At 43.8% G+C, this 21144-nt stretch overlaps 1 protein-coding gene across 1 annotated transcript in view; it reads right to left on the reverse strand.

Moving 5' to 3' along the window:
• Positions 1-266: 266 nt before the first annotated feature.
• MRPS5 (mitochondrial ribosomal protein S5) overlaps positions 267-21144 on the reverse strand; it is a 109829-nt gene continuing 88951 nt past the window's right edge. Inside the window, exons 9-11 of the mRNA XM_090052614.1 lie at positions 20198-20260; positions 2068-2204; positions 267-911 (exon numbers count right to left, since the gene is read on the reverse strand). Of these exons, the coding sequence (XP_089908740.1) occupies positions 687-911; positions 2068-2204; positions 20198-20260 (425 nt within the window). The 3' untranslated portion in view covers positions 267-686. The remainder of the gene's footprint in view (positions 912-2067; positions 2205-20197; positions 20261-21144) is intronic.

The raw sequence follows: 21144 nt of genomic DNA on the forward strand, positions 1-21144 counted from the left end.
AGGTACCCGCTGCACCCCACCCCCAACCTAACATCACTCTCTCCTTCAGTTCTTTCCCTGGCTCTAGGAAATCCTAAACCAACTCTAGGTTTCCCTTCACCTCCACCCTCTTTCCAGTCTGTACCCCTCACTCCTCCAGCTAAACAGGTATCTCCAGTTGCACACTCTGGGGATAGATTATCTGCTTGAGAGACGGGGGAGCCAATGTGCTAACTTATACCCTACACAATGCTTGTACTCTTAGGGCACAAATAGAAACTTTAAGCAACTTTGAAAAAGCAATTTATTAGGTGATGAGAATTCTTAACTGTATTTTTTCCAATGAGGTTTTTAATAGTTTCCAACATACCTGGAAGGAAAAAAATTGGATCTGCTTATTACAGAACATCTTTAGGTCTGGGACCAGGTAATTGCATGTATGGAATCAGTGCTGCTGTACATCAGCCATCTACATTCAGGACAGCTGATAGTGGAAAAATAAACTCTGTTGCTGAGTACTGGAGTCACAGCAGCAGCAACATGAGCTGTCACTAACATACAGCTGTTTAAAGGGCACTGCTGGAGGCTTTCCCCATAGGCTTCATCTGGGGTGCAAATGTAGGTAAATCTTTGCTCTGGGATGGACTTTCTCTGCCCCCGTGCAGCAGCAGCAGCCCTGCACACAGGCCACAGCACAGTCCAGGTTTTCACCACCCCGTTCTCTTGACATTGGACCAGGAACAATGTCTCAATCCGTGTGCCACCCTTACTTCATTCCACTCCAGCTTGACATCTGGAACATTCGCTGTTGTCTCGGGATCCTTTCTGACTGTCCCCTGAGGGGACGCCATGAGGAGAGGCAATGGGCCCTGCTCCTCACGGAATTCCACCACGTGCAGGCCCTTCTCATTTGCCAAGTCCTGGTGGGTTTTCTGTTTGGAGAAGGGAGAAGAAATAAAAAGGATCTGTGGTAAATGTTACCAGGAGAAAGGCTAGCTTACCCTGTTGTTTTGAGTATACTGGTCTCTAAATGATATTTATCTGAGATTGACCTGAGACACACAGTAGAATGCAGTTTGCCTATGAGGGTTCAAGGTCTCAATGTTGTAAGCAACACTATTTGCATTTATCTTCTAATAAAATATTTTAGCTACTGTGTATAAAGTAAAGACTGATCAGCAGTAGGTTAGTGGATAGAACAGTTAAATGAATTGGGCAAATGGTGTCCTTTCTGTTGGTAAATCCAAAGCAGCTTTATACTTCTGGGTGAGCTGTTACCATTTCAGGCTTTCTGATTTGCTGGCACTGTAGTGTCATTCTTAGCAGCACTCCTCTCTGGAACAGATCCTACTATAACCTGTAGTGTCTTTTGTGAAAGTATGAACAAGCAGTGACTAAGTCAGCATCCCAAAGGAAGCTGTTTTGAAGATGGGGGCGCTGGATAGGAAAATATAAAGTTAAAGCAAACATCCAGTACAACATAGTTCCTCCAGATGGACAGGTAAATGGATGCTAGAAGCTTCTGATAGGCATCAGATAGTAAGCTTCCCAGTGCCACATTACGCTTGCCATTTAGTCTCAGTTTACTATAAATCTTGCTATTTCACCAGTAATGAAGCAGCTGTGCTGCCCACTGCAAACACTTTGAGGTAATAACTATTTTTGTTAGGTTGAAAGAGCTAAATTTAATGACCATCTCTGGGAACAGTGAGTCACCAAATGGGTCTCTTGCCTTTCCTCCATTTGTTCTGCCATATACTATCACTCCTGAAAGCTCGTTACAACTAAAAGACAAGCCATGATTTTGCTGTTGCTTAGAACTGCACTGTAAAAACACTGGCAACAGCAGAAAAGGAGAAGCATATTTTCATAAGCTCTATTTAAATGTTAGTTGATTACTGATTGGGCCACAGGGTCAGAGACTACACCCTTCTACTGACTGTTTCCCAGTCACCTTAAATAGATTATCACAGAATAATAATGGGAACATATGATTAAGGCATCATCTTCTTCAACTGACCACATTGATAGTAGTCCACCTTTTGAACTAATGAACAATGGACTACAAATGTGGATTGTAAAAAGTACCTGGTTTGCCAATCCCTTAAAGAGTGCTCTGGTGAGGTTAAGCATATTATGGGAGCCACGCAGTTTGGCATACATGTCTGTAATCCCGATGAGTTTGCAGATACTGATAATAGCTCGGTGACAACGTAGACCATGCCCTGAAAAAAAAAGTTAGCAAGTAGACCAATGAGAATGTTAGTTAAAAACATGGAGACTTTAACACAACCTCTATCACCACCAGAGACTGCCCTGCTGCAACCTCAAAATGGCATGAAATTACAAGTACTGAAAGCCCTCAGAATTTTCCTTAATGATAAAATAGCACAAATACTGGCATATTACTCCTTACACTCTTCACAGCCACACTGATGTAAAGTCACTTGATTTCTCTATTAAAGATAGGTTACTTAATACATTGCACAATTACATAAAAAATGTCACCATCAATGGGCCTTTGTACACACAACAAAACTGGCCTTTAAAGCGGCTTAAACGCCCTTTTTGCACCGCTTTAATAGCATTGCTATTTCCACACTCAGCAGATTATTCCACTTTAAATGACTTTATTACATAGCAAGGTAAAACCCATCCGAGGTATTTTAGTTTGCTACCTAACAAAGTTGAACAGTGCACGGGGTGCTGGAATCTGATGTGCTCAGGGAAGCTCGGGTTTGGCAGGCTTCCAGTGCCCTGTGCACCATCCCTGCCACCGTCTCCCACTGCCAGCACACACAGCCACCCTCCTGCTGCCTTGCTGCTTTGCCCCAGTGGCAAGCCAACCATTCCTGGGTGGTCCCAGGTGGTGGGAAGGCAGCGAGGACAGTGCATGGGGTTCTGGAGCTTACCTGCCTCTCCCGCGGGAAGGAGTGAGCTGCGGGGAACCCTGGTGCTTGCCTCCGCAATGGCGGTGCCCACCCGCTGGCACCTGGCCCATGTGGTTCCTGGGGGGCACTGCCATTGCAGAGGGAAGAACTCGGGGACTGTTTGGCCTGCCAGCAATTCGCCCCGGGCAGTTTCCCTGCCCCACAGCGGAAGAGGCAGATAGGCTGGAGGAAAACAAAAAAAGATTAAGCCCCCTCACCCTTGTACATGTGACGGGTTTTTAGTTATCCCTAAATTGAAACAGTGGGTTTTTAAAAACCCACATTTCAATTTAGGGGGAACTAATCTCCAGTTGCGTGTACAGGCACCCAGTAAGGCTAAGACATGTAAAGAGGAAGAAATGCTGAACAGCAGAAATTTGGGTAATAAACTTTATAAGTGCTGTCTCACACTAAAAAAAAAAACAATGCTTCTTGTGGGATTCACAAGTATGCAGAAGAAATATATGAACATTCACCAATTACATCATGGTAAGTGAGTCTTTTTCTCCCAGTAATGTGAGGATATTAATTCGATACTTTCCAAAGCTTGGAATCTAGGCGAGAACTGAGGAATAATAACTTTGTGACTTAGGCTCAAAGCTTTTCTAGCTAAAATAAGATCCATCTCATCACCCCTCATGTTCAATGTGTATGGAGATTTGGAGCAAGGTGTCAACAGTATGCTGACATCACCCAACTCGTTCTCTTACTTTTCATCTGACCCAGGTCCTGCAGACTGTTCCTTACCCTCTGCCTGGTTACAGTTTGGGACTGGACCAACTGAGGCTGAATCCAGACAAGGCAGAGGTGGTTGTGGTGGTGGGGAGATTGGGACACCTATCATTGATGGGGTTCAACCTCCCTTTGTCACTGAGGCCCCTGGCAGACCTTCTTTTAAAGGTGTTATGGGATCTGATGCATAATCCCAACAATCACACTTCCTGCCATGTTGCACATGCATAGCAGGAGTCATGATTGTGGGATCAGATCCCAATCATGCCATATTGCTGCTGCAGCATGAGCCTGGGATCATGATCCCAGGCTTCCCCTGTATTTCCAAGTAGGAAGCCAGTCAGATGATCCTCGCTCCCAGCCTCAGTAGCATATTGGAGTCAAGGGCTCTGCTGCTCCAGAGCCTGACGAGCAAGCTGCTGCTTCCAGCCTCTGGAGCATGGTGGAAGCAAGGGCTCTGTTGTGTCCCAGAGGCTGGGAACAGACCAGCTGATCAGGTCTTCCAGCCTCAGAGATGCATCAGAATCAAGGGCTCTGCTGTGCCCCAGAGCCTGGGAGCCCTGATCAGCTGCTGCTCCCAGATGCAGAGGCACACTGGAGTCAAGGGCTCTGATGGACCCCCAAGGCTGGGAGCAGCAGCTGATCAGAGCTGCCAGTCTCTGGGGGCACACTGGAGCCCTTGACTCTGCTGCGCCTCCTGGCTGGGAGAAGCAGCCAGCTGATTAGGGCTCCTAGCCCTGGGAGCGCATCAGGCACTCCCACTGCTCCTGAAGCTGGGAGCTTTGATCAGCCTGACCACACGTACAATTTAGGGTGTGATGGGAAGCAGCCACAAAGTTCTACATTTTGTGCAATACAGTTTTGACTTATTCCTTGTTTTATTATACCATACATTGCATTAACATGTGGCTGGGTTACTACTTAAGATGTGATTAACTGGTTAATCATATCTTAATAGTAACATCTGCTAGGGGCCTCAGCTCTGCAGTCCTGTGACACTCCTGGATCCTTTGATGCACTTGGATTCTAGCTGGTGTGAAGGCTGACACCTTTTCTTTGATTCAGACATGGCCACCATCACTATGTTTTCATAACCCTGAGACTTAACTACTGCAGTGTGCTCTCTACGGGGCTCCACTTGAGGACTGTCCAGAAGCTGCTGCTGGTGCAGAACATGGTGGACTGCTTTCTGATGAGGGTGAATAGCTGGGAACACATTGCTTCAGTGCTCTGGAATCTACATTGGCTTTCAGTACCTTTCTGGCACTGGTTTCCACCTATAAAGTCCTGTATACCTAAGGAACTGCTGCTTCCTTCCTTATGTCCCACTGCAATCCAAGGTCAGCTAAGAACAACCTCCTGCAAATACCATCTGTGCACCAAGTTCACTTGGCAATAATTACATGGAAGGCCATTCTTGCAATCATAAGAAAATTAGGGTTGGAAGGAACCTCACAGGAGGTCATTTAGTTCAACCCCCTTCTCAAAGCAGGACTATCCCCAACTACATCATCCCACCCACAGCTTTGTCTAGCTGGGTCTTAAAAACTTCCAAGGATGGAGCTTCCACCACCTCTCTGGGTGACCTGTTCCAGTGCTTCACCACCCTCCTAGTGAGAAAGTTCCTAGTGAGAAAGTTTTTCCCAATATCCAATCTAACTAGGTTGGATATTTTCAAAGTTCTATTTCCCTTGCTGCCACTTGAGACCATTGCTCCTTGTTCTCTCATCTGCCACCACTGAGAACAGTCTAGCTCCATCCTCCTTGGAACCAGCCTTCAGGTAGTTGAAGGCTATTATTAAGTTCCCTCTCAGTCTTCTCTTCTCTAGACTAAATAAGCCCAGTTCCCTAAGCTTATCCTCAGAAAGCATATGCCCCAGCCCTCTAACTATTTCCGTTATTCTCTGTGGCATTCTCCACAATTTGTCTACATTCTTTCTGTAGTGTGGGGAGCAAAACTGGACACAGGACTCCAGATGTGGTCTCACCAGTGCTGAATAGAGGGGAACAATCGCTTCCCTTGATCTGCTGGCAACACAGCTATTAATGCAGCCCAGTATGCTGTTAGCCTTCTTTGCAATAAGGACACACTTGGCATTTGATCGTTGCTCCGCAGCTACCTCCCCACTGAGGCCCACCAGAACCCAAGCTTGTCCATTTTTTGTAAGCATTGTAAGACTTTTTTATTTGAGCAAGCATTTAGCAGGAGGAGTTAAGCTTTGACTAGCTTTTTGGGGGAACTGTTTTATTATTTTATCCGTTCTTATGATTTTATTGTTACAAGCCACCCTGCACTTTTTGGGGAAGACTATCATAGAAATCAAACACATTGAGAAACACAAAAATAAAACAAAGGAGTTGCATGAAGACAGAATTTGAACCAATGCTGGATTTAGGAGTTCTCTGAGGATTTGTTCATTAGAATGACAAATCAGTTTGTCTTAAGAAACATCTGCTCTAGCTTCATTGTGAAACATGCCTGAAAGGTGCTTTGTTACTTATTAACTGTCAAAGTTTAAAGCTTATATTCTGCAAGCACATACTACAAAATAAAGGCAGACCGGGTAATTCATAGCACTGTGCTCTGTTTGTCTGTCTTTCCTAAAAAGGGAGTCAAAGTTTTCCAAAACAGTTAAAAAAATCACCAAAGCAACAGAAAGCCAACTTAAGTGGCAAGCATCACTTCAAGTTAGTGATGAAAAGAAGCTGATCTGCAGGCCCCAGATCACAGGCAAGAAGATGCAAATTAGTCTCCTAATTCAAGGCTAACCTCAGTAACTAATAGGTGGAAAGGGATCTTAGTGTTTACTCAGTTGAGCAGAGATCCTGGAAGCTGTCTGTAAAGCTGGCAGCAGTTGCCATAAGGGTGGCATACCAGCTGAGTAAGAACTTATATGCAAGAGAGAAACAAATGTTCAGGGCCAAGACCACAAGGAAAGACGCGTCAGAATTTGGGAAAAGTATGCAGGATGAAGTGCAAGAGGGCCAATCATGCCCTACTAGACCGAGACTGATCCCAAGAACCATACCAGATACTGACTAGCCCCAGCACTAAACCCTGATGAGAGAAAGAAGATAGAGTGGATGATGGATTAGGAAAAGGAGAGACCAAGGAGCTCTGGGGCCAGCAACATCCTCCTGATGAAAATTTAGCTCCCACCACAAAAAAAAGGTTTCTGCTTCCATGCTCTTCTCTGGGTGCTGCGTGGGATACCACCCACCATATCTGAATGCATCTGAGATGTGCAAACCTCCACTCTGTCTCTGACTCTAGCTGCTAGAAGACAGAAATACTATCTATCCTCTTGTCCTTCTCCAAATCCAGACTGCTACTAGCATGGAGCAGGATGCTGCTGCTCTACTCTCTTCTTGGGCTTTCCCTTGCCCTGTCATTCTCTGCCTCCACCACTCCAGTGCTGCTGTCTGCAAGGCTATTCAGCTGCAGCAGCATACGACTGACAGGGCTCTCCAGAGCTGCTCGCCGGATTCTGAGTATAAGGGAAACTGTACTGGCTCTTGTTGGGCAAAGCTATGAGTGGCACATGAGCCCTGGGAGCAGCCTGGGGTCCCAGGATGGTAATATTTTGGCATTTATGTTCAGCTCACACTAAAAAGAATTTTTTCTCAAGTCCCAGAGAAGAAATCATTACTTCTTATGTTAATGGCTAAATTTGATAGTAATCAGTTCAATTTTATAGGAGTCAGTGAAGAAATCTCCCTGCATATCCCTGGTGAACAGATGAGTGAGTGAATTATTCCCTGCTGAGTGAATAGCATTTTGCCCCAGTATGTATCAGAAAGGGCAGAGAAAATATACTAGAAACAGAGGAAAAACAGTCATAATAAAAAGACTGCATGACAGTTACAAAAAGAAGTAAAGACATGCATATTAACTCTCCTTGGCCTATGCCTCATATATCTCAGATTCTTTGCAAATGTCAAACTTAACAACAATAGTGGGCATAAGACACACTTCACTGACAAGGAAGATACATGGAGATTCCAGCAAATTTAACTTGCCCCCTATATTTGGCCACCAGATGTCACATGCTACAGAATGCTGAAAAGAAGGACCTTGAATTGATAGTGGCATTGTCTGGCAGAGTGTATGAAAACTGGAAGCGTACAAAGCAATGCTGAGAGGAACACAGCACAGGAAAGCATTGTAGAAAGTGATATAGGAGGCACCATCAGAAGAAAACATGCCGGCATTTTGACATTTCAGTGCTACAGTATTGAAAAATCGGAAGTGAAGCAGCTAAAAACTTTGGGGGCTAAGGCTACACTGATAATTTAGTACACTAAATTGCTCTTTTTGTAGAAAAGAAATGATTTTACAGCGCTCCGAATTATGTTGTTTACACTTTAGGGTTATAGAGAAGATTTACTGCCTAAAAGTTATACAAAGGCTAAAAACCAGGCTAAAAAACAAGAGATACGCACTGGGGGTAGAAAGGATTTTAAGTTTAAGGAGAATTTACCTTTTGCAAAACAACACAGAACAGGATACAAAAAAGAAAATCAATAAAAAAAAGTTCTAAGAAAATGGGCGCTGAGGGGGATGGATGTAAAGAAACAACGAGGTGGGTGCTTAGGGGATAAATATAAATATGCTGCAAACCTATTTCCATCCCAGAGCAGCACATTGATTGTAATGCATAATTAGAGTGCATCAGCATTAATTGGAAATGTTTTACTAAGCCTTGCTATATTTTACTGAAGTTAGTTTTTTTCCTTGTTTGGGGTTTTCCTGGAATTAATTTTGCTTTCCAGCTCCCTAAGGGAAACTTGTTTCATATGACCTAGGTCTATAAATCTTTAAAGGCCGGTGTGATAGATCTAATGAATTTTATTTAAAACCTGCAAAGACAGCTCTTGTAGATTACTCCTCTCCGTGGGCCAGTCTTGTTGCTGACTAAATGGAGTAAAAAAATCTATTACAGTACTGCATGGTTTGCTGCTCTAATACTTCCCTTTTTCTTCTGTCCTATAATTGGAAAAAAAACACCCCACAAAACCTATAACATCTAAAACCATTTGTTCTGCCATTTAAGAAAATATTGATTTTTACATTCTGAGGCAGAATCAAGTTCTAGACAAAGTCATGTATGAATGATCTTTGAAAGGTTATTTGTTAGGGTTTCATTTGTCAGGGGCCCAAAACATTCCATTTCTGGTGCTTTGCTTCACAGCTTTCCTCTTTCTTCAGTCAAAGTAGCTTTCTGTAGATTTTTAACAGATGAAGATTACAGCCTTGGAAATCAGGCAACAGGCTACTGCTCAGAATTTGTTCCTACCATAAGCTTTACAAAAGCACACCATTTGCAAAGAAAAGCACTCTGGAGATCTGCTTACTTACTATCATCATCACAATATTGTTGCTGAATTGAACAGACTTCCTTTAAAAGCTTAATTTTTCAAGAAGCTTAAATATTACCAAACATACCCACACTCCAAGAATGGAGACAGAAAATACCTATTCAGGGCTTCATCTAAGATGCAAATTTGGTTACAATACAACTTGAGTGAGTGCTTTCTTGAGCAAAGATTACATTTACATTCCTTTTTAAATACGGATTTTTTGTTATCTTCCACTGGTTTAGGAGAATTAGTTGATACAACATTTTGCAGCAGAGTACATCCACGAAGATAGCTGAGCAAAGGGAAGTAAATTCTCTCATCCTGAAATTCTAAACACACTCAAAACAATAACAGGCTTACATTTTATAAGTTGTATACTAAAACCTCAGAGCTGTTTGTTCTTTGTGAGAAAGTTCTTTACTCAGAGGGAAGCTGTAATAGTGTATGTTAACTCAGAATGAGTTTATGAAGCACCTCACCAGGTTTAACACAACAAAGCAAAGACTTCAGCACAAGTAGCTGGAGTGCCATTATCAACCAGAGGGAACCTTATATGCCACAAAGGAAGTTGAGTCTGCCTTGCCCTATTTTATTCTCTGACAGCAGGTCTGAAGTGCCTGCATCTCCTCTGCTATTATTATAGTGGTCGGTTAAAGCTAACAATCCAAGCTGCAATTAAATCTTCCTCTGCAATGCAGACATACCCTCAGCTCCTGCAGTTCCACGAGTGGGTGGAGGTAGAATAAGAATCACAGAACTTTAAATACAAGTCTAACTCTGACAGATGCCATTAGTCACTACTATGGCTGGAAGGCCAGTAGAGCTGATTTGCAGAGTTACAACATTCTATTTAGCTTTACTTATACATTAGATCTTCAATATTTTAAGTGTTAATTTACAATTATATATCTGAATGATCCCAAGTGGTACTTGGGCAGAACACAGTAATTACTAACATGGGTCTTTCATGCAAACTTGTAAGTGCTTCAAGAAATGTGCAGCTTGGTGCAATCAGTTATTAAACTGGCAAGGTAAGTGACAGATCAGAATCAATCACAGAAACAGAGAAAAAGTCGGGCTGGATAGGATCTCCGGAGGTCATCTAGTTCGACCTCCTACCAGAGGCAGGATCACCACTATCTAAATCATCTCCTACAAATCCACTGTCTAACGCATTAATGAAACTACAGTCAACCTGGACATAACCAAAAGGCATAGCACCCTAACCTGCAACAGGTAAGGTAAGGGGACAGTGGCAGCCAGTGCCTGCAGCTGTGACGGTTAAAATAGGCTTGAGAAATCCAAGGAAGAGGGCCACACCCTCATTACAAAGGAAGGCAGCCCCTGCCCCCACAGTCTGTACAGATCTGAACGTGGGGTAAAATCTCTTCCTGACTCCAAATACAGCAATTGGTCTAATCCTGAGCAGAGGCTCAAAGTCTTTTAGCCAGGAACCTCCAGATTGCGGAGCACTAATACCTCAGGCAAAATCCCCAACCTTGGCTGCAGCCAACACCCAACACTTCTGAGAAAGGCAATTCCTGTTGCTATATTTTGGGGATGGGGAGGGAAGGAGGAGAAAACAATTGCTTTCCAATCCCATGGGGCAGCTAGCAAAACCCAGAAGCACTAGAAATATCCTTAGTAGAGCATAGCACAGGCACAGCTACTCCTAGATCATCCCTGGCCAATGCTTGTCCAGTCTCTTCTTAAACACCTCCAATGATGGAGCGTCTACAATTTCCCTAGGCAGTTTGTTCCACTGCCTCACTGTTCTAACAGTGAAGCAATTTTTCCTACTATCCAAACTAAACCTACGTTGCTTCAGCTTCAAGGCACTGGTCTGTTATCCTGGTCTCTGTACTAAGACAGAAAAGGTGTTCTTGCTCTCTCTTTTATAGCTACAGTGACCATACGCCTGGTTTGGCCAGGATGCTCCAGGATTCTGTAGCCTGGTCCTAGCGGATTGGTCAAAAGTCCTGAGCCAGAGTCTGGTGGGGAGGCATGGTGTACTGGACAGGACCTGCTGCTCCTGTGTGGGAGCAAGGATGGGTCACATGTGGATGGGGCAGTGCCTGCTGCAGTCTGCCTGCTTTACTCCTGCCCAGGTGCAGTGGTGCCTGCCCAGCCACCTGCCTGGTGCAGTATGCCACTCCGCCTCCCTGCTGGACTCCAGAATCCTGAAGTGTCCCCTGGCCAAAATGGGACATATGGGCACCCTATTTATAGTAGAGTTTCAGATAGCTGAAGAGTGCCATCTTGTTCCCTCTTCAGTGACTTTTTTGCAAGCTGAACATGGCTAATTCCTTCAATCTCGCCTTGTACAATTCTCTGGATCTTCTCTAACTTCTCCATGTCCTTTTTAAAATGTGAACCCCAAAGCTGCACCTAGTACTCTAGATGAGGCCTAACCAATGCCAAGTAGAGGGGCACTATCACCTCCTCTGTCTTGCACCTAACACTTTTATTGATGCAGCTCAAAAATGTGTTTGCCTTTTATGCAGCTATATCACACTATAGACTCTTACTGAGGTTATGATCCACCAAGACTTCTTGATCTTTCTCCACAGTGCTGTCAAAACACCCATTTTGTATTTAGGGTTTTTTTTATTATTCTTCTCAAATGTGTTGCACTTATCAGCATTGAGCTTCATCCTGTTAGTTCCAGCCCAGCTTTTCAGCATGTCATGTTCCTTCTGAACTGTGCTTCTGATTTTCAATGAGTTCACAATACTTCCCAGTTTCATGTCATCTGCAAACTTGCTCAAAGAGCTCTCAATTCTAGCATCCAGATCATAGAATCATAGAAAATGACAGTTGGAAGGGACCTCAGGAAGTTATCTAGTCCAACCTCCTGCTCAAGGCAGGTCCATGACAAACTAGATCATCTCTGCCAAAGCTTTGTCTAGCCACGTCTTAAAAACCTTCAAGGATGGAGCTTCCACCACCTCTCTGGGTAACCTGTTCTAAGAAAATTAAGAAAATTCTTCCTAGCATCTAACCTAAACTTGCCTTGCTGCAACTTGAAACCATTGCTCCATCCTCTTTCAAACCCTCCTTCAGGTAGTTGAAGGCTGCTATTAAATCCTCACTCAGTCTCCTATACTAAATAATCTCCCTCAGCCTCTCCTCATAAGTCATGTCCCCCAGTAGATCAATAGATTGTTAATAAACATGTTGAACAGCACTGGGCACAGGAAAGACCCCTGTGGGACTCAACTAAAAACCTCCTACCATTCTGACATGGAGGCATTTCCAATCACCTTTTGCTTGAGGCTATTGAATCAGTTGTCTATCCATCGTTTTGTCTAGCCCACATTTATCCAGTTGCCTTGCTGAAGTCCAGATACACTATCTCCACTACATCTATTTCATCTGCACACATAGTCAAAGCAGCATATCAGGTTTGTTCGGCATGATTTGTTTTTAGTAAATCCATGCTGGCTGCTCGTGATCAGCCTTTCCCCGCTCCAGATGTTTGTAAACAGACTCCCTTTGGATATGCTCCAGTAACTTCCAGGTATTGAGGCAAGGGTAACAGGTCTATAATTTTCCAGGTCCCTTGTTCTGTCTTTTTCAAAATAGAAGAACTACACTGGTTCTTTTCCAGTCCACTGGTACCTTGCCCATCTCCCAGAGCTTTGTAAATATTATTGCCAAAAGCTCCAAAAGCTCCTCTGCCAGTTACTTCAGTATCTTGGGATGAAGTTCATCAGGTCCTGTTGACTTGTATTCATTCAGATTCATCAAAAGCACTCTATTTCTTTTGTTGTCTCATCCTGCAGCTTGTCCCTGTCCTTAGCCAGAGAATCCTTATTTGGTGTTTCATTGCAGTGTAACTTTTTTGTGAAAACAGAGGCAAAGTAGCTGCAAGCAGCTCTACCTTCTTTGCCTCTTCTGTTCAGAGTTCATTTTGGCTGTTTAACAATGGACCCACAATGTCCTTGGTCCTGCTTTTCTGGCCAGCTTAAAGAACCTCTTCTTGCTGTCCTTAAGCTCCCCTCACCAAGTACAGCTCATTTTTTGCCTTCCTGATTTTGTTCCTCCAGTTTCTTGCTATTCCTTGGTACACTTCTTGAGTGATCTGCCCATCTTTCCATTGCCTCTATGCTTTCCTTTAGCCATGGAAGAATCCTAGAAGCTCCTTGTGCAACCACACTGATCTCTTACCTTTCTCCCTGTGCTTCCATTGTGCTGGAACAGTTTCATGCCAGTTTCTTGTTGGATTTCCAGTACTGTGCACTTTGGAAATTTGTAGTCCTCCTTTGAACTTTTATCCTTCAGTCTATCTTCCCATGGCACCATGCTTATTATTGCCTTGAGTTGGCTGAAATCTGCCTTTTTGAAATCTAGTATATTTTATTTTGCTGACGTTATGCTTTCCCAAATTCTGGATCATAAATTCTTGTGTATCATAATCACCTCCTGACAAGTCTCCCATCACCTACACATCATCCACTAATTCCTCCCTCTTGGTCACAACAAAACTTAAAAAATTAGGCATCTGTGGTGTTGACGCCTACACAGTCAGAGGGGTCACCAACTGGCTGGAGGGCCGCACCCAGAGAGTGGCGGTGGACGGGTCATTTTCAGCCTGGAGGAATGTGGGCAGTGGGGTCCCCCAGGGCTCGGTCCTTGGGCCCGCGCTGATCAACATCTTCATCAGTGACTTGGACGAGGGGGTAAAAAGCACCCTGCTCAAATTTGCTGGTGACACTAAAATGTGGGGGGCATGTGGGCACGTTAGAAGGAAGGAATAGGCTACAATCGGACCTAGACAGGTTACAGGGGTGGGCGGACGAGAATAGGATGGGATTCAACACTGACAAGTGCAAGGTGATGCACCTGGGAAGGAAGAACCAGCAGCATACCGACAGGCTGAGGAACTTCCTTCTCCTCAGGGCAGAGGCAGAAAAGGATCTTGGAGTCATCATTGATGCTAAGATGAATATGGGCCGGCAGTGTGGGGATGCAGTCAGGAAGACCAACCGCACCTTGTCATAGATCCGCAAATGCATCTCAAGCAGGTCCAAGGAGGTGATCCTCCCCCTCTATGTGGCACTGGTCAGGCCACAGCTGGAGTACTGCATCCAGTTCTGGGCGCCGCACTTCAAGAGGGATGTGGACAACATGGAGAGGGTCCACAGGAGGGCCACTCGCATGATCAGGGGGCAGCAGGACAGGCCCTACGAGGAGAGGCTATGGGACCTGAACCTATTCAGCCTCCAAAAGAGAAGACTGAGGGGGGATCTAGTGGCCGTTTACAAACTAGTCACGGGGGATCAGCAGGCATTGGGGGAGTCCCTGTTCCCCCGAGCACTGCCAGGAGTGACTAGAAATAAGTCACAAGCTGGCAGAGGGTAGATTTAGGCTAGATATCAGGAGGCGCTACTTCACGGTCAGGGCAGCTAGGATCTGGAATCAACTTCCAAGAGTAGTGGTGCTGGCTCCTACCCTGGGGGTCTTTAAGAGGTTAGATGTACACCTTGCTGGGGTCATTTGACCCCAGTACTCTTTGCTGCCATGGCAGGGGGTCAGACTTGATGATCCACTCAGGTCCCTTCTGACCCTACTAACTATGAAACTATCTTCATCCTGTACCAGCCTGCAGCTCGTCACAGAGATCCCTGCACAGCTGACGCAGCCTGCTGGTTCAGTGGGGTGATGCAGCACAGTGTGGGGGCAGCACCAGTGGTGGGAGGCCTGGTCTGTATGGAGACTCTGTATGGCCAGGTGAGCAGCCGCATCTGGGATAGGGGACCAATCTCCATGAAGCCTAGGCCTGGATGCAACCTCCTCAGTGGGGCTTGGTGTGGGACAGAGCGGCACACAGCTGAGTGGCACAGGGGCCATGGTGGGAGCCCCATTGAGGGGGCTGCATCCAGGCCTGGGCTCCATGGAGGGGAAGTGAGAGACACCAGTAGGTGCCAGGGTGGGCTGTGGGGGGCCTTTAATTTGAATCATGGATTTTGGGGTTTTTATTAGAGAATATGTACTTTTTTATCACGGAAAACCAGGATCCCTGGTCACAACCCATAGGACCCATGTTGTCCTAGAGGACAGTTGGCTATAAAAAACAAAACTACTGCTTGGCACAGGGGGAAAACAGCCCCTCCCCTTCACAATCACCGGGCAGTTCTTGGTGCAACCGCCTGGAGCCTGTGCCACACTGGGCTGCCCTGCATGTCTGTTACTGCTGCCTCTGGGCTGTCCTGCAGCTGCTCTGCACTATTACCACTCCCGCTGGGCAGCCCAGAGGTGGCAGTGACTGCAGCAGAGATACAGGGCAGCTCTGAGCAGGCTCTGGGGACCTACGCCAGGTTGTTAGGGGAAGGGGCCACTTTTACCTGGTGCTGAGCAGCAATTTCTCTCCCGCTCTGCCACTTCTGAGCCAAGGCAGGCGAGCCCAAAGCAGATGGGGCTGGGGTTGTAAATACTGGTCCCCGCCACTATTACAGGGCTGGGACAAGCCTGGTTCTATTCAGTATTTTCAGTAATGACTGTGATGACAGAAGAAATAGTACACACACAAAACTATTTTCAGTGTATTCTGATTTAATTTTTAAGTACCTTCTATTTAAAAAAAGGAAATAATAATGCAGTAATGGAGCCAGAGACCAAGCTCATGAATCTGGGAGTGGTTGCAAGCACTTCGAAGGACAGGACCAGAATGTAAAATTATCTCAACAAACCAGAGGAGTGGTCAGAAAGCAACCCAATGAAATTCAATGAAGGTAATTGTAAAGTACTATCCTGATAAGGGAGAAGTCAAATGCACAAATCCCAAATGGGGAATAACTAGCTAGGCTGCAATACAGCAAAAAATGATGCGAGGTTTAGAGTGGACTGCAGACTAGATGTGATGCCAGTGGTGATGTGCAGGGGGGTGCACATGCACCCATTGACTGACCACACTCGCTACTTAGGCGACGGGCAGAGGGGGCAGGCAGGAGCGCCAATGCAAGTACCAGCTGGGGAGTGGGAGTGCTGCAGTGCTCCCAGAAATGGCCACACCCACTTCTGGAAGCGGCTGCAGTGACTGGCCACCACAAGATCAGCTGCAAGGGGGACTTCCCCCTAGTCGCTGACTGCTCACTGGTGGGGGGGCATATGCCTGCCCTAAGGCAGCACCAGTCACCCATGTGTGATGCTGTTGAAAAGAACAAAAATGTAAGCATTATTCTAGGCATAAAATAAAATGTGTGTGTGTAACTTACCCTGCTCTAAGCAGGGTCAGTCATGGGTTATCAGATAACATAGAATCATAGAAAATTAGGATTGGAAGGGACATCTCAGGACATCATGTTTAATACTTAAAAGGAACAGAGGGCAGGGCATTAACAGAACATTAAGCTACTAGAAGATAATTTCTGGAAAAAGCATGAGATGATAAAAAGGCCAGACTTCATTTCCCACCCTACCAACAAGATTACAAGACAATAATAATCTGAGGAATGAATGCCACTTCTAAGGTGCCCTAGGCAGCTCTTACTTCTGGATAGAGCTTATAAATGCAGTACTGTTGACCAGACTGGAAGGAAGATATTGAAAAAATGTCTTTTTCCATTTCCCATGGGGAGAACCTAATAGTTCTTAATGAGAGCTTTACTTTGGCATTTTACATTAGTAGCAGTATTCTTTTATAAGAATGTAAGTGTTTAGTTCAGTAAGAATACTTATGGTATTCAGGTATCTGTGCTTTACAATAGTGCCAACTTATTTGAGATTTATTTAAGCTACCTTAAAACATTAGGAAGCAAACTGTATTTAGTTATAACCATATAACCTATTAAATTCAACATGGCTAAACAAGAGGGCAATCTGACTTTACTTATCTGTTGCTTTATGAAGAGTCCTAAACATGTTAGGATTTTATTTATTTTATAACTACTAAAAACTTACTCTGAAAAGAAAATTGTTTTTAACTTAGAAAAAACAGCATGCTGAAAATTCACACTCATATTGGATGCTAGTAAAACCATATTATCTTAATAATTTTATATATTAGCAATCGTTTCATACTAGCAACATGGCAGCACAAGACAGAGACATGTTATAGCAACATTAAATCAAAAGTATATGTCAATGCACCAGACTACTAAAGCTATTGTTAAGACTGTAGAAACTGATAAAATAACTAAACAGTTGAATACAAAGAACACTTAAATCTGCAAAAGTATAGCAGGTCTCCGATTCATTGAGAACCGATCATTAAGCACTTCCCATATGTGTGAAATATAACAATCCTCTTCAAATGCACTAGCATTTAGTTTAATTAGTGACGAATGAAATTGAAATTACATACAAAGAACCATCACTGTATTTGTGCTCCTCTTGCATACCCTAATTATATCACCAATTAAGAGGCTACACAATAAACTAAACCTACCCTGTGAACTTAATGTCATCTGCTGCCCATATTCATTTCCTTTTGAAATCAATGTTCTGCAAAACAATAAATTCTGCTGTAATAAATTCAATCCATTCAAATGAGGTCATGTCTGTACAGGAACCTTTCTTTTTAACCTCTGCTGCTTACTCATGGCATCAGTAATTTGTTTAAAAATAGAACTATTCAAAAAATAAAACCCAGGACACTGAAAACTAATGTACAGCAAATAGATAAAAAAAAAATTCTGTATGAGGTTTAAACACAGGATCCAACAAATAATTCCTGAAAGCACTGATGTTGTACCCTCATGAGTAAGACACCAGCCCCTATGGTTGTTCTCCCTATAATCCCAGTCAGACCTTGGCCAAAATGCACTACACTTCAGGAACGGATGAGAAAGTTATAGTAGAACAAGCAATTGTTTTGTGGTTTTTTCTGAGCAGCTGTAGGTGATGCTGATCTCAGTGTCAGGGTTTATGCACACAAGACGCATGTCCTTAAAACATAAGTGTCTAGTAGGGTGATACATGTTAGCTGTGGTGCTGTATGCTCCCAAGTAAAGACATGAAGGACAAAGGGCAGTGAAAATCCTCCCTCATTTTCTTCTGAACTCAAAGTTCATAAAAAGCAAGTAAGAAGGGTGAACTATGGAATCCACAATACCTCCAACATCTTGAAGAACCAGTTGCCATCAGGTAGGTAACTGTTCTGCCTTTGTGAATCTGCATCAGCATGGATGCCACTGCAGGTGACCATTGAACACTACCTCCTCTGGATGGTGTGACAAAGAGCATCACTGCAACCAGCTGAACAGTGACTGCAGCACTGCTTTCCTAAATCTGGCACCTCCCCAGTAGCTAAGTCCATCTTTTGCTTTCCATAATAATCTGGAGGATATTAACCAATCTGCACCTTACGGAAGGTGACTGACAATGTGGCTCAAGCTCCATGGCAGGGGAGACATATATAAGCTATGGTAACACAGCAAGATATAACAGGTCATCAGATTTTTGTAATGACGCCCCTGACTTTTGGAACAGGCAGCTACCACCAGGAACAAACATGGATATAGATTTAATGGCTTGGTTCTGTAGATATAATGAAGTGGGGTTCTGGGAAAGGCCAGAAGTATAACCTCTTTTCTAATGTAAATGGGGAGCTTTCAGAAAGATAAGCAATTCCACTGATTTACTTGGTCAGAACTCTGAGATGACCCAGGATGAACATGGGTTGAGGTTTCAGAAAACACTGAGGTCTCAAGCAAGAGCAGGTTCTTTCAGTAGTGGGCAAGTGTGAAACAGACCCTTATGGATGCTGGAGACCAGCAGGCAAAAGACGACCACAAATAACTCTACAGGCAAACAGAAGGCTGTTGTGTAACCTTTAAACAGGTGCGTCTACCCTGTGAGACTGCAGTACGCTATTGCAATATCCAAGTTTATTTTAAATCACCTGACTTCAGTTATTTGAATCATCCTAGTTGCAGCAGCCCAGAGCTCAAGCACATTCCCTGCCAAAAGCCATGATACTTGGTTTACCCAGCTGACATCGAAGCAGTCAGAAGCAAAGACTCTAGGTCTGGATAGAATATGCGCCTATGATACTATGCAGTCAGGTCTAGGAACTCGACAAGAGGCTCTTTTGTCACTCAAACATGCACTGGTTGGTAGGGAGTGATGAGAATGATCATGACTAATCTCATTTGAGTTAAGTTATCATTTGAGGATAAGGGGAACTGGAAGAAAGACCTGCAAGAAAAAATACATGTTCCTATTATCACTCCAGAAAGCAGGCATCTGGTATGAACCTTAGTGCATATGTCCTTTAAAACAAAAAAACTCACAACAAAGGCATATCAACTCTATGTTGGACCTTTTTTTTTTTTTTAAAGACAATCTGCCTAGTTAGAAAGCCTGCCAGCCTGTTGGTGAACCACAGGAGATGAAGAGACACTAGAATGAGAATGAGTAGTTGGTATTACTTCCAGAGCATGGTATGACAGAGTTGAAAGCAGGCATTTCCTTTCTTGTCTGCCAGTGCAGCTGGGGCCAGTCTCCATGGCAAAACCCCAGCTTTCCACTATCACATGGAGACCGGCCACATGGGCAGGGGTTGCTGGGAAATGGAGACCACTGCCGGCCCATGGGCCAGACTTTGCCCACCCCTGCTAAACCAGGAAAACAAAGAGGTATGTGGGGATTTCTGCTCTCCAGCATGCTCCGTTTTCTCAGGCGTACCACTATCACCAAACCCAATCATGAAGATTTAGAAAAAACAAATAACCTGGGAAGAAGTATTACTAGTGCTTAAACTATATGGTTATGGTACATTTACGTGCGAGTAAAATGGTGTATATTGCTTGAATCAGTTTAATGGTCTGTTCATTTTTAAATCAACTCCTGGTAGAAAATATGCCAAAATTCTAGCCACTATGAGTACAACTCTCTCAAGTTAAGTAGTTTGAAGGAGATGCTGAAGAATGTGGGGATAATAAAGATGTAAGGGAATGATCACAGAGATATTTGGGGAGACAGTGACTGGAGGCGTAAAGGAGGAAGAGGCAGAAATAGCAACAAATGGGACCACAGACAGTACTAATTAAACTATGCAATAAGGACTTAGCAAAGACTGGTATTTTTAATGTAACAGACTGCCTACTGCTAGCAAAACATTATGGACTAATATCAGATTGTATTATTATGAAGAAATTACACCAAAAGTGGTTCATGTTAGTATACAGGTTTACCTTTACCCAAGGAATATTAATTATCTGCAGAATACTACTTGGAAGTTTTTTAGTTACCTTTGCGTCGTCTTCTCATCTGGATGGTTGTTTTTTTAAAAGTTGTCGTAATGTCATGATAAACTGAAAAAAAAAGTGTTACAGTATAATTCTCTATAGGAACGATTCAGTTCAGCCTGTATAAGGAATACATTCCTTGTCCCTAGTCCTAAAATGAAACTAGTTTTATCCTCTTTTGAAATTTGAGAGAGAAGGGCACACAGGTAAATTTAAAAAAAATTATTAAGATAACTGCAAATATTCCTGAACACAGACAGTATCAAACAACTTTTGGCAAATAAAGAGAATTAATAAGTAGATAACGATCCCACTTGGTTTGAAGAAAGCTGAACATACGGTACAAACTTACCTCCTTACTGAAGTTTGGCAATTTAAATTAAAAAGTCTTTATGCTCAGATTTCCTTCCAAATTTAGGATTTTCCTACAGTATATCCACTGCCCCAGCACCTAGTGAACTCTACTTCAGAAAGACAACAGAAATATCCCCTGTATTTCTTGTTTGGAACTAGCTGTGTACATCTGAATTAACTACAGAGTACTGCAGCAACTCAAGCTATGATGGCTCAAAAGAGGAGCCCTGCACTACTCTACAGGGCACTATAAACTGATTTTTTTTGCAAGGTCTGAGACTGTTCATCTGGATCATCAGACCATGGAATAAGTTCAAAAGGCAGCTTCCATAGTTTTAGTTTATTGAGAAAAAATGAACTGCATGAAAATTATGGCTGCATAGCAAATGAGGAAATGCAAACATGAAAGTTGTATGTGCAATCAGTAGTGGTCATAGTTTCATAGTAGCTAGGGTCAGCATAAACCTGAACAGATCATCTAGCCTGACCCCCTGCCACAGGCAGGAACGAATGCTGGGTTCACAAGACCCCAGACAAGTGATCATCCAACCTCCTTTTGAATTTGCCCAAGGCAGGGGCGAGGACCACTTCCCTGG

The sequence above is a fragment of the Crocodylus siamensis genome, chromosome 1 (assembly GCF_052110815.1).
Source record: "Crocodylus siamensis isolate JL-2025a chromosome 1, ASM5211081v1, whole genome shotgun sequence".
Classification (NCBI taxonomy): Eukaryota; Metazoa; Chordata; order Crocodylia; family Crocodylidae; genus Crocodylus; species Crocodylus siamensis.